Source organism: Microtus pennsylvanicus, chromosome 6, assembly GCF_037038515.1.
Source record: "Microtus pennsylvanicus isolate mMicPen1 chromosome 6, mMicPen1.hap1, whole genome shotgun sequence".
Taxonomy (NCBI): Eukaryota; Metazoa; Chordata; class Mammalia; order Rodentia; family Cricetidae; genus Microtus; species Microtus pennsylvanicus.
Window position 1 is genome coordinate 124,194,991 of NC_134584.1, and position 13,661 is coordinate 124,208,651.

The 13,661-nt window shown below is 49.2% G+C and overlaps 1 protein-coding gene across 1 annotated transcript in view; it reads left to right on the forward strand.

Annotated features, from left to right (window-relative positions):
* The first annotated feature begins 2,512 nt into the window (after positions 1-2,512).
* The window catches only part of Trim67 (tripartite motif containing 67), a 33,357-nt gene continuing 22,208 nt past the window's right edge, over positions 2,513-13,661 (forward strand). The window contains exon 1 of the mRNA XM_075977674.1: positions 2,513-3,745. Coding sequence (XP_075833789.1) covers positions 2,639-3,745 — 1,107 coding nt within the window. The 5' untranslated portion in view covers positions 2,513-2,638. The remainder of the gene's footprint in view (positions 3,746-13,661) is intronic.

Here is a 13,661-nt window from a genome sequence, read left to right on the forward strand (position 1 = left end):
GTGCACACTACTTACTTCGCCAGCCTAGGAGTGGCTTCATGGTAAGTCTTGCTCGTGCAGAGAGACACATACCTGTTTAGAAGTGCCATCCTGCCCAAATGTAAGCAGGCTGCCTTGGTCTGAAAATGACAAAGGACACAGGGGTCAACTATGTGATGCCAGGAGAGGACAGTGTCCCACCTGCTTACTGTGGAATCGTGAAGCTTTTCAGAGGCTCTGACTTCCGCTGTGGTTACCAGGGACCGGGCTGAGCTGGACAGCTGGGTTCGGCAGAAAGGCCCCGCGAAGAACCTTCAGTAACCCGTGCTGTCCCTCTCCTAGACTCTGGGTTCGACGGTGACTTTCTGAAGGGTTTTTCAATGTGCTGTGGGCAGGACTAGATGACTGAGGCCTCACCTATGGAGAGCAGATTAGGACAAGGTTGTCCCCACCATCCACCTGGGAACAGCATTGCTTCCTGAGGAGCAAGAGGCAAGGTTGATGTGATGTGTATGATTTAGCAGGGGCCTACCCTTCAACATAGAGCCAGGCTCCTGTAAGTTATTCAGTTTAACTGAAGTGAGATGCTTAGAAAGTAGGCCATAGCATCTGTATTTACGGTAACAAATTTGGCGCACACACATAAGTGTGTATTTTCCAGACTAGGCAAAAGTGGAAGCAAGCTACAGAACTCTGGGGAAGCCTGGGAGGTCTGGGCTTTATTGGGATGCTTTACTATAGCCTTTCCAGAGACCTCCCTCCTGCCAGAGGATTTATCCCGGAGGCACTGAGCCAGGCCGAGGCAGCTGCCTCTTTCTTCTGTGATTTCATTCTTCCCTGCTGCCGACACTCCAAACACTGACAGTGGCTCAGCGCCCTGCATCACTTCAGCGGGAGTCTGCACCACGGTTGATGTTTTTGTTTGTTTTTATCCGGCAGTCTTACTATGTCACCCGGACTAGCTTAGAAATTACTACATCGCTCAAGCTAGCCTTGAACTCACAGCAACCCTTCTGCCTCAGTCTCCCAAGTGCTAGAATGACAAGCCCGAGCCACCACGCTGGCTGACACATCCTTTTTAAACCGACAGATTGCCTTGTCTGTTCCAAGCCAGCGTGAATTCCACAGGAAGAGAGGACCGCGTGGCGCGCCTTTAGCTCCATACGCTCTTCCTGCCCCAGCGAGATCTTCCCTTCCCCGGCCCGCCCTGAGCTCCACGCACAGTGCACCCTTCCCTTCTCCGGGTAGCTGGCACTACCCGGGGAGGCGGAGGAGAGGACAAGCCAGGCGGTTGGCGGGAGGAGCCAGACCGCCAGGCGCGCGGGCGAGCGGCGGCGTAGCAGGAAGCTCCCATTCATAAAGCGAACACCTGCTCGCCGCCTCCTGCCTCTCCCAGCCGCGAGCAGCCTGGGGAGCTTGGGTTTGGCAACCTGCACGGTGTCTCCGCCAGGTCCTCTCCGCTCCTGGCCTCGTCCAGCCTCGGTAGAACAGAGGAGACAAAAAAAAAAGCTTGTGGCACCATACGTAAATCAAACCTCGCCCTTTGGCGCGAGGCTGTCCGACATTTTGTGCTTTGAAAGGTTTTGCGGGTAATAGATTTAGGAAGCGACTGTCGCACTGCTCTGCGGGGCCTTTTTTCCAAGCGATTGGCCTTTTAGCGGCCGCTGTTTACGCTTGCTTGGTGGCCCGGAGTGGGCAGGGCGGGAGCGGGCCAGGGGCGCTTTGGCATGCGGGGCGGGGCGCCGTGCTAATTCACCATGCAGTCTCCATCCGAATCGCGAGCTCCTCTCCACAATGATCCTCCCCGCGCAGCCCTCCGACCGGCCCCTGACTGCCAGCAGCGAGTGGCGAGCCCTCATTCGCTGAGCTGACGCCTGGCTCCCCGCCCCCCAGCCCCGTTACTCTCGCTCTGGAAATTACAACTCCTGGGCGCTCGGCGCGGCGGGCGCGGGAGGCGGCGGGGCCGGGAGGGGATCCCCGAGCCAGCGGGCGCTCGCTCCCCGCCCGCCGCGGCAGCGTGGTGCGGCCAAGGTCAGGGGCGCTGCAGGAATCGGAGCTGGCGAGACGAGTCGGGGACGCTGGTCGATATCCGCCTGCGAGGTGGCAGCTCTGCGAGCAGCGGCCGGGGAGCGGGACGGCGACGACCTCCGGGCCGGGGGATGCCGAGGTGGCCGTGGCAGCGCAGCAGCCCGGCTGGCGGAGCGCACCGGGAATCGACGTAGACTCCTTCTCCACCCGCTCGCGGGCGCTGTCCCCCGTCTGGTGGTGCTGAACCAGTCCTGGCCCAGCCGCTCGTGCAGCTGCTAAGAGCTGGGTAGGGGCGGGGCGCTCGGAGAAGACGACTTCGGGCCACGACGATGCGGTGCCCAGCTCAGTCGCCTAGCTGTCTGACAGCAACGGGCCACTGGTCCTGCATGGAGGGGAGGCACAAAGTATCCGGACGGCGCTGCTGCTGCTGCTGATTCATCACCGGGACAACCTCGGAGGCCACCGCGAGGGCTGTCCGCCACCTTCAGACGGCCGCCTCTGGTGCGGGAGCCTCGCCCTCGGGAGGTGAGGACCCCTCCCTTCTCTGGCGGCCGAGCTTCTTAGGGCGGTGGCCTGAAGACAGAAAGGGGCGTGCCCCCCTCCCGCGGGTGAAGACAGCATGCCCGTGTAAATGCCTCTGCCTCCCGTCTCGGCAGCGCTCACCTCGCCTGCCCCTCTGCTCTTGACTTCGGAGCCTGACCATTCTTCGTTGGTCCCCGGAGCCCCCGGCGCGGCGATGGAGGAGGAGCTGAAGTGCCCGGTGTGTGGCTCCCTATTCCGGGAGCCCATCATCCTGCCCTGCTCTCACAATGTCTGCCTGCCGTGCGCTCGCACCATCGCGGTTCAGACCCCAGACGGTGAGCAGCACCTGCCCCCGCCGCTCTTGCTTTCGCGGGGTGCCGCCGCCGCGCCCCCTCCGGATCAGGACGCTGCGGCCGGCGCTACCTGCGGAGGCGCCGGCGCTAGCACAGCTGGAGGCCTGGGCGGCGGGGCGGCCGGTGGTGGAGACCACGCGGACAAGCTGAGCTTGTACAGCGAGACTGACAGCGGCTATGGTTCCTACACCCCCAGCCTCAAGTCTCCCAACGGAGTCCGCGTGTTGCCGATGGTGCCTGCGCCCCCAGGCTCTTCTGCCGCCGCTGCCCGGGGCGCTGCCTGCTCCTCACTCTGCTCATCCTCCAGCTCCATCACCTGCCCGCAATGCCACCGCAGCGCGTCACTGGATCACCGCGGCCTGCGAGGCTTCCAGCGCAATCGACTGCTGGAGGGCATAGTGCAGCGGTACCAGCAGGGCCGCGGGGTTGCTGCTGGAGCGTCTGCAGCCCCGGCGGTGGCCATCTGCCAGCTGTGCGACCGCACCCCACCGGAGCCGGCAGCCACTCTCTGCGAGCAATGCGACGTGCTCTATTGCGCCACCTGCCAGCTTAAGTGCCACCCGTCCCGGGGCCCCTTCGCTAAGCATCGGCTAGTTCAGCCGCCGCCTCCGCCAGCACCCCCAGAAGCTACCCCTGTTTCAGCCGGCACATCCACGGCCCCCAGCACAGGAGGATGCAGGAGCCCAGGGGGTGCCGGGGCCAGCGGGCCTCGAAAGTTCCCCACATGCCCCGAGCACGAAATGGAGAACTACAGCATGTACTGCGTGAGTTGTCGGAGCCCGGTGTGTTTCCTGTGCCTGGAGGAAGGCAGGCATGGCAAACACGAGGTGAAGCCGCTGGGGGCAACGTGGAAGCAACACAAGGTGAGCTGCGTGGGGATGTCAGCCAGGGTGGAAGTCAAGAGTATCCTGGCCTCTTCTTGGGAAGTTGCAGGAGGTTGGGCCTGAGGGTCAAACAGGGTTCACTGCACCCATCTGCTCACGCATTTGCCCTTCCGTCCATCCATCTACCCATGTGTTTGTCTGTTCATCCATGTATATGTCCATCTGTCTATCCATCAGCATGTTCACAGATCCATCCATGTGTTCATGAATACATTCATGTATACATCCATCCATCCATCCATCCATCCACCCATCCAAGGATTCCAGCATCACTATCTGGCCAATACTCAGTGGATCAGGTACCCCTGCACTGGGTGTTAGATGGGTGGGTTATAAAAATGACTTGTTAAGCTTCCTCTCTGAGACTTTCCTATTCTTCGCAAAGGGTTGCCAAAGCACAAAAAACAGGGCTCTCACTCTTAAAGTATAAGGCACACTGTCAGGACTACTTCCTTCTAAGGGAGAAAAAGATTTTCAGGTGCAAGTGGTACCCATCTGAAGTCTTCCTTGGATCTGCCGCCAAGGCAGGGAGGCAGCACCCGACTCAAACACCCTTGAGCACCCGGGGCTCACCTTGTACTGCTTCCACACACCTTCCGTCAGCTTCACCTCAACAAGCAGATACACTTTCCCCCTGTCAGCTTCCAGGGAAGAAATGTCTCTCCCTTCAATTAGCTTCCAGCTTGTTCTATGCCCAAAATTTCTTTCAGCCCGTAGAGACTTAGGCGATGCCTCTTGGGCTATGCATGAGATTTTGGGTGTGTCCTTCTAAGACGGGAGAGTGGTTTTTCCCCAGAGTCCTCTTGTCTGAGGCTCTGATACTGAAGCTGTGGAGGAATGGCAGACCAAGTTCTTAGTAAGAGACCAAACACATCTGCCTACAGCCTTCCCTCTGGGGGTGTCACTGTTAGCCACTTATGCCTGGCAGCGAGCTCTCTTCTCTGTCACAGAGTGAGAGAAAAAGCCCGGACAGTCTGCTTGGGCTGGGCCATCCACCAGTCATCAAAGCAAGGCCAGGTTCGTTCCTCACTAGACATTCTATCCAGGTCTCAGTGCCTCCTTAGACTGACAAATTAGAGTCATGTGTTCATGGACCACGACAAAGGCTGCATTTTATGCAGCCAATCTTCAGATGCAAGAGGTGCCCAGACTAACTGTGTGTATTTGGGTTGAGCAGAGCCATAGGAAAATAAGGCTGCTTGCCAAGACACCTTATCACAAGAACAGCGAACGGCCCAGAGCAGTCAGAGGTGTGGCTTATCTATGTGGAACACATAGTGACTTTTATGCTCTCATCTGCTTCAATAAACACATGTTGTTATGATAATTTAATATTTTTTCTTTTGATTTTCAAGACAGGGTTTCTCCTTAGCTTTTGGTTCCTGTCCTGGAACTAGCTCTTGTAGACCAGGCTGGCCTCGAACTCCCAGAGATCCACCCGCCTCTGCCTCCCGAGTGCTGGGATTAAAGGCGTGCGCCACCACCGCCCAGCTCATAATTTAATATTTAGAAAAGTTTGGGTTTTTGTTTGTTGCTTTTGTTTGTTTGTTTGTTTTTCAAGACAGAGTATGTCTGTGTAAAAGCCCCTGACTGTCTTAGAACTCGCTCTGTAAACCAGGTTGGCCTTGAACTCACAGAGATCTACCAGGTTCTGCCTCCCAAGTGTTGGAATTAAAGGTGTGCACCTCCCTGTAACCCCTTCCCTCCCTGCTTCATTCCCCTGCTGAGGAATTTTGTTTTGTTTTTAAAGTCTTATTTTACATACAGTATAGTTCAGGCTGGCACTAAACTCACGAAAATCCTGTTTTCTGTCTCCTGAGTGCTGGGATTACAGATGCAAACCACGGCACACACCTGGAGTTTATTTGTTATATGTATTATACATAAATGAAAAATATAGACATATAGAAATACAGAAAAAAGTAAGCAGAGAACCCTTCAAAAAATTGCCTTGGAGAAGGAAATGCGTTCAATAGATGTGGGGTTAGACCTTAGAGCCACCAGGGCGAATGTGCATTTCCACCCGGCTCCTCCTGACCCCGAAAGTTCTGGAGATTGGGCTTCCACCACATGTAGTGATCCAGCAGTGCGAGTGAGAAGTGGCTCAGTGATCCAGCCCCTGCTCTGTGCTCCTGGAGCGAAGCCCTGCTCTGGGCTTCCACAGCCTTGGTTCCACAGCACAGCCTTGCAAGCTACTAGCTACTTAACTTTGAACCCACAGGGAATACATCTAGTTTGGATTCTTGTGGGATAGGGTAAGTAAGTGCATAGCCTCCCATGTGGTCCTCAAGGCATTAGGTGTCATTTGTCATTTAGGGCACTTAGACTCAATCCATGAACAGGCCAGCAGCACCCTGTTTTTTTAGCCCCGTTGACTTGGAAAAAGCAGCAAGTGGTGACTGTGGATATTTTTTTCTGAATTGATTTCAGTTTTCTTTCACTGGTATGCTTTTTAAACTTACATTTGTTATTTTTTTTTTCCAAGACAGGATTTCTCTGTGTAGGCCTGGCTGTCCTGGAACTAGACTAGACTGGCCTTGAACTCACAGAGATGCCTGCCTCTGCTCCCAAGTGCTAGGATTAAAGGTGTGTGCTACCATTGCTCAGCTTCTTGTTGGGCCATTTTCAAACAAACTTATTTTATGCCTTGCTATTCAAGTTTCATCTGAAAGTGAAGAAGCCGCAGTTTGTAAACTTGGATATAGCTGATGAGAAAAGGAGAGGAAAGAGGTGCAGCTCACTTGGTAGAGCACTTGCCGCTACCAACAAAAACCCAGGTTCAAGCCTCATCACCCCATAAAGCAGATGGCCCGCACCGGTCATTCCAGTACTCAGAGTGGAGGCAGGAAGATCAGGAGTTCACAGTCATCCTCAGTTACATTCTGAGTTTAAGGTCACCATGGGAGACACGAGTCCCTGTCTTTCCACAGTTTGTGAGGTGAAAGACTTTGCAGGTGGGAATTCCATGTGGGGAAGGGTAAGCTGGCCTTCCACATGGTTGGGATTTTCCGACCTCCCATTGCAGCTGGGACCTTTGTGAGTTCTCCCAGCATCTGGCAACCTTCTCACCGGGAATGAGGTTCATTCTCTGTTGCTTTCTGGGATAACCGAGGTACAAGTGCAAGGAAACCCAATCACCAGTATCAAATCAACTTCTTTACAATCCCCAGAAAAGCGGCAAAAGTCACTGGGCTAGTAGTCCTTCCCCTGTGCCCTCCCACAACCTTGCAGCTACGTCCCACCCTCTCCAGGCCAGGAGGCCCCGAACTCCCTGCTGTTTCTCAGAGCCAGCTGAACACGGGGTTCTCCTAGAAGCCCAGCTACCCAGGAGCCTATTTCTAAGGGACATACCCACGTTCCATATAGCCTGCAGTGACAGTCACTTTAGAGCCCCAAAGGCAGCCCCATTCAGGTTTCTGAAGTATACGTAGATCCTGAGCAGGCCAGGCTTCTGTGGAGCTCTGTATGTCAACAAGTTCCCAGGAGAGGCAACCATGCAGAGCTGCAGGCTGCACTGCCTATAGCTGGGTCAAACGTGTTCTTCTGGAAAGGCCAGACACCAAGTAGTTTCAGTTTCACGGGTTACCTGGCGTCCACCATACCCACTCAGTCCTTCCAAAAGCAGCCATCAGTGACCACAGGTCAAAGTCAACAGAGTAGCTGACCAAAACCTGATCCCCCCACCCCGAAACTCCTGGGTGGTCCTCAAAGGTTCTCTCTTGTTTCTGTCACTGCGGTGCCCACTGCGGTGAGGCTGGTCTAGGGGTTTCAAGTGGCCCTCCTACCTCTATGCCTCCTCTCTCCCACAGGAGAGCTGGGATTACACACAGCATGTGGGCTGGTGCTTATGATTTTGACCTAAGGGAATAATCAAGATGTAAGCAAAGATTTAAATAAGAGAATGTTCAGCTGGGTGTCGTGGTATATGCCTGTAATCTCAGCATTCAAGAGGCTGAGGCAAGAAGAGGATTGCTACAAGTTTGGAAAATCAGCCTGGGCTTGGGGTTGATTTGTTGTCTTGCAGCCGTGGCCATCTCCCCTCTTGTATGTAAATAATATTCTTTAAGAGCTGGCGGTGGTGGCATTTCCATCTAGTGGCTCACAAACATCTTTAACTCCAGATCCAGGATATCTGACACCTTCTACTGGTCTCCTTGGGCACACTCACTTGCACAAACACACAGTCAGATATAATACACATTAGTAGTAGTAGTAACCACTTTGAAAAAATTAGGTCTAGGCTGTGCTAGGCAAATACTTGGCCTTAACCCAATCCCCCAATCTTTGATTCTAGTTTGTGATCTTTTTTAGACATCTAGGTGATGTCTAAAATCTAGGAAATTAATGAAATATGACTAACCAGAAAGGTTTCCTCGAGGGAGAAAGAAGCCCCGCTGTCACTCAGCAAACCACCGCCATCTGGATGATGGCTTATGCACGGAGTTGTTTGTCTACACAGCCACCAGCCGCTACTGGCACTTCCTGTTTTAAGCAGAGCTGACCGTGACTCTTCACCAACACATCCTTCACTGAGTTACGTCTCAGGAAAGTCTGTGCTACAATCTGCCCACTAAAGAGCCATGACCACTAGTGTCCTAAGGACCAAGGCTTCAGGAAGAGCTGCTATTTTACCTCAAAGGGTAAAAATTTCAGCATGGGGGCTGGGAGATGGCTCAGTCAGTAAGAAGCTCACTTGGCAAGGGTGAGGGCCCAAACTTAATCTGCAGAAACACATTAATAACTGGCATGGTGGCTCACGTTTGTAGTTGCAGAGACTGTGAGATGGAGGCTGAGATAGGCAGGTCCCTTTCGCTCACTAGCCAGTCAGCTTAGTTTTGACAAAGTTCCAGGCCAATAGGAGACTTTGTCTCAAACAAAGAAGTTGGAGGAAGGTGCCTGAGGAATGACATCTAAGTTTGTCCTTTGGCATGCATATAAATGAACACACATGTTTTTCTCTCTCTCTCTCCACACACACACACACACACACACGCACACACACGCACGCACGCACATATGCACACATGCATGCATGCATGCACAAGCGTGTACACCCATCACAGCAAAAACAAAATATTTGAGTGGGTAATGAGATGGGCGGCTTTGGATAAGGGGTAGGTACTAGAGTGTGAACGACACTAATGTGCGTGTACCTTAACTGCTGAGCCATCCCTCCAATCCTGAGATGTTCATTTCCAAAAAGGCCATTCTGCTCTCTGGGAGCAATGAGGAGGCAGGAAGTGTAAGTAGAGGCATTCCCAGTAGACGGAGCTCTAAGTGTGAGAATTACATCAAGAGAAAAGCCACAGAGGTGGAGGGGGAGCTTTTGCTTTTGCCTTTGTCCCTGCTGGGGATCCTCTAAGCATCTTGGACTTGTGGTTTGATATCCTTTGTTATTTTGCAGAACTGTTGTCTACTGTATTCTCAGCTCACTCGTCTCTGTTCTGGCAACTCCTTCCCCACGCCTTCTCTCACCCTTCTCAGACTCCAATGCGCGTCTATTAGATTGTTTGGTACTGCCTTGTGTTTCTGCTTCTCAGATGCGTTGTTCTGTTTTTCCTCGTCTTTTGTGTTATGGTCTGAATAACATCCATTGCTGAGTCTCTGAGATCACTAGCTCTTGCCCAGGCTGTGTCAAGTCTTCTGACTAGCCTCACCACCTTGAAGCCTTCTTGGTATCTCGGTCATTCTGCCCACTTCCTCACAGCAAGAAGCCCCTCAGGGTGTGCTCCCAGGACAGTCTCTGTTCCTTACTCAGGAAGAGAGGTGCTTTCTTCTCTTCTCCCTCAGCTACAGAGTGGTCACGCTGCTCCTGAAGAATAATGCTGTCCTGAATTGTATAGATGCTTACGATCTACCTTCAATTACCCTTGAAGTAAACAGCTGAACCAACAAGCCAAAAACCAAAATAAAACAAACATAAGCTTGCAGGAAACCAGAGGAAGTGAGTGCTCTGAAAATCAGCCTCAAGACTCCCCTAGTTCCTAGGTGTCCCAGAGACCGTGACAAAACCAGTATGTTGCCAGAGATATTGACACCAGGAACCCAGAATCTTTATGGTTGCTGGAAGAAGCTACTCTTCCCAGCGTGGGTACCACAGACTCCAGAATGACCACTGTGTACGTTGAGATGGCATGTCACCGTCTGATGTCACACCTGCTATGGCATCATTGTAGCCCATCAGCCTGTTTGGCCTCCCCTATTGATTCTGTCACTCTATCCATCACTGCTGAGGACTGGTCTTCACACAGCCCCGCTCACCCAGCCGGGTTCCATACCTGTAGTTTACTAAGACTCACTACTGCTAGAGCGCCTGGTGTTTAAATGCTGACACAAATTGAAGGCGTAAGTCACAAACAATGCCAATTTGGGATTATGATTAATAGGGTGATATTTATTTAAAGGGGAAAAAAACTTACAGATCACTTTCAGCCCTCTGCGTAACCAGGAAGGAAGTCAAGTCACCGGCGGAGCAGGAAGTGAAGAGAGAGAGGAGAGGGAAGTGGCTGCTTTTTTAAAGGGAGAGAGACCACGCCCCAAGGGGCTGGTATCTCAGCGACGATAGGCTGGAGGAGTGGGAGGACCTCCCGCAACACCTCCCCCTTCTGTTTAAATAAGAGAGTTCTAAACCTACTATGAAATTATATACAATAAGTACAAATATGCTATTCTAACTAGCTTAGGTCTTGTATAATAAATAACTTGGCCAAGTCATGAGAGAAAGTAACTACATTTATATAGTCTTCAACCCCATCAAAGATCTGAGAAGGGAAATACTGTTACCTGGGTAATTAGGAAGTTCAGTAAAACAACTTCCAAAATATGCAACAAATCACAGAGACAACTAGCTACCTAGGCAATCACCCAAAGTCACATTAGCAGCGTTGAAGCAACCAACTTTGGCTAAGGCCTAACATAACTGACACACCATTTTCAAAGGCAAGCAACCTTCAAAACTATCTTACCCTGTCTTGGCAGGATAAGACAGCCCTGTTTTATCCATTGATGCATGCTCTGTATCTTTGTCAGTGGTTGAGGTATGGGCATTTCTTTGCCCCAAGGCCAGTTCTGCCAAAAAGAAATGCTCCAGGTGGAGTGTCTTTGGTGTTCAACATTCTCTCGGGAATAGAGTGGTGTTGCCAGGAGCAATTGTGTCTCACTACCACAAAACTCTGAGTTAGATTAAAGGCCATTTTCTACAGCTCTTTGAAGAAGTTGAAGATTATCTATCTATACTGAGTATAATCTCTATATATCTAAAGAACCTGATTAGTCTAATTATAAATGACAAACTTAGATGACTATTAGTCTATATAATTCTCAATATCTATCTAACTTAAAGACTAAGACAATAAACGACTGTGAAACAAATGAGGACAATGACCTCCAAATATAAACAATGTACAAATATACATTGCAGTGGGTAAATATATACCAATACACGAACATTATATAAGTATCTTAATCAGAGGTAGAAATGTACACTGCAATATGGTAAATATATACAATATATATATGTCAATACATAAAAAATGTTTTAAACAGAGGTAGAAACATGAATGCATACAATAGTCAATACAATTTAACTTTGTATCAATATACAAGAATCTATATCAATATATTTGTCTAACAACAGTAACTCACAATTACAAATCTATTATCCCATCATCCCTCTTTTTTTTTTTTTCAAAATGATCCCTGAGCTTATAAAATTCCTCCCCCAACCCTCAATCGTATACTAATTATAATCAACCCCTAAATGATGTCCCTAAACCCAAGGGCAAACTTTACTGGGAGAGGGGACGTCGTCCTCTAAAATTACTTCCAGCTGTCATAGGGGCGACGTTCTTTCTGGGGGATCCTGTGAAAGTAAAATGATGGTTAAATTTCAAGATCAATGTCTTTTAAAATTGCAAATAGTCTCTGAGTATTTTGTGGAGGTCTGGCCAGAATGTTGTACAAGATGTGCACCATTTCAGCTAACCAAGTTGGAACTGTCTTGTGCAGCTGGTACCCAAAGCAGGTCTTGTTGTAGCGCTATCAGTATCTGACGTCATATCAACCAGGTGGAGTTGTTGTTATGGGGCCCCATCTTCTTCCTGGAAACTTCAAATGTCACTTCAGGAAAAACTCATTGTTCATTATGAAAAACTTAAGCATTAATCATATAGACATATATATATATATATTCAATGAAAGACATGATAGATATATTCAATGAAAAGTATGATAGATATGAAGAAAAGCAAAGATGTTTTCTAAACTCATATTTCTTTCTGTCCCACATCATGGCTCTTGACATGAGACAGAAACTCCAGAAACTCTGGGTTTTTCTCTTACTAACAGGCTTGGAATTGGAGAGGGACTGAGCCAGAGTCCAACTTCAAAACCAGCTTTATAAATTTAGAAATATGGTTTAATATTACTTACACAACCCATTTAGTTTTCTTGATATTTCCTATCGGGCAGGTATTTTTCCATCTGTCAGTATCCAAACATCCAGGGTCCCTTGAATTTCTCAAAGATGAGTGTTTTCCTGTGGAGATAAGAACAGAACCCTGCCCCCATTCTATATGTTTTTCTTACCACCTGTATGAATATCATCATTGTGGATAAGTTGTCATTTCTCCTTTCCAAGAGGTTTTTCCTCTTCAAATCGAAACTTTATTAATTTTGATGGTATCCACAATTTTTCTTCTCCTGTGGAAACAAGAGCAAAACCCCTTCCCCAACGTAGCACATCTCCTGGCTTCCACTGAGAGGTCAGCACATCTTTGAAATAAATCGGTTGATTTAGTTCAGCAGACTTTTCCATTATCCAATGTCTTTCTGCTGCTGTCGTTCCTTTCTCATTAGCGTTAAGAAAATTCAAGGTTAATAAAGCATTATGTAATCTATTTCTGGGGGTATTTTCGGTCCCTTTCTGTTTGTTCAGCATATCCTTTATAGTACGATTTGATCTTTCTATAACTGCCTGACCTGTAGGATTATTTGGTATACCTGTAATGTGTTTTATATTATAATAATCAAAAAAGCGTTTCATTTTTTTAGATACATATGCTGGACCATTGTCTGTCTTTATTTGTGCAGGTATACCCATGATGGCCATAACTTCCAATAAATGTGTGATTACTGAATCAGCCTTTTCTGAGCTCAGGGCAGTAGCCCATTGAAAACCTGAATACGTGTCTATGGTGTGGTGTACATATTTTAATTTACCAAATTCCATAAAGTGGAACACATCCATCTGCCAGATTTCATTTCTCTTAGTGCCCTTTGGGTTACTCCCTGCAGGCAACGGTGTTTGATTATAGAAAGAACAAGTAGGACATCTCTTTATAATGTCCTTAGCTTGTTGCCAAGTAATGGAAAATTCTTTCTTTAGGCCTTTACTATTGACATGATGCTTCTTATGAAATTCTGAGGCCTGCAACACACTTCCAATCAATAATTGATCAATCTCAGCATTGCCTTGGGCTAGAGGACCAGGCAGACCTGTATGGGAACGGATGTGTGTTATGTACATCGGACAAAGCCTGTTCCTGATTATGTCTTGTACCTGGATAAACAATGAAGTCAACTCTGTGTCATCTGGTATAAATTTAGCGGTTTCAATATGCAAGATAACTCTTTCTGCATATTGTGAATCTGTAACTATATTAAGAGGTTCTTTAAAATCCCTTAGCACCATAAGAATGGCATATAATTCTGCCTTCTGGACAGAATTATAAGGGCTTTGTTCCACCTTACTCAATTTATCTGACTTGTAACCTGCTTTCCCTGATTTATTTGCATCAGTATAGAACGTACGGGCTCCAGTTATTGGAGCATCACGTACAATTCTAGGAAGAATCCAAGAAGTTCTTTTTATGAGGTTAAGTCTACCACTTTTGGG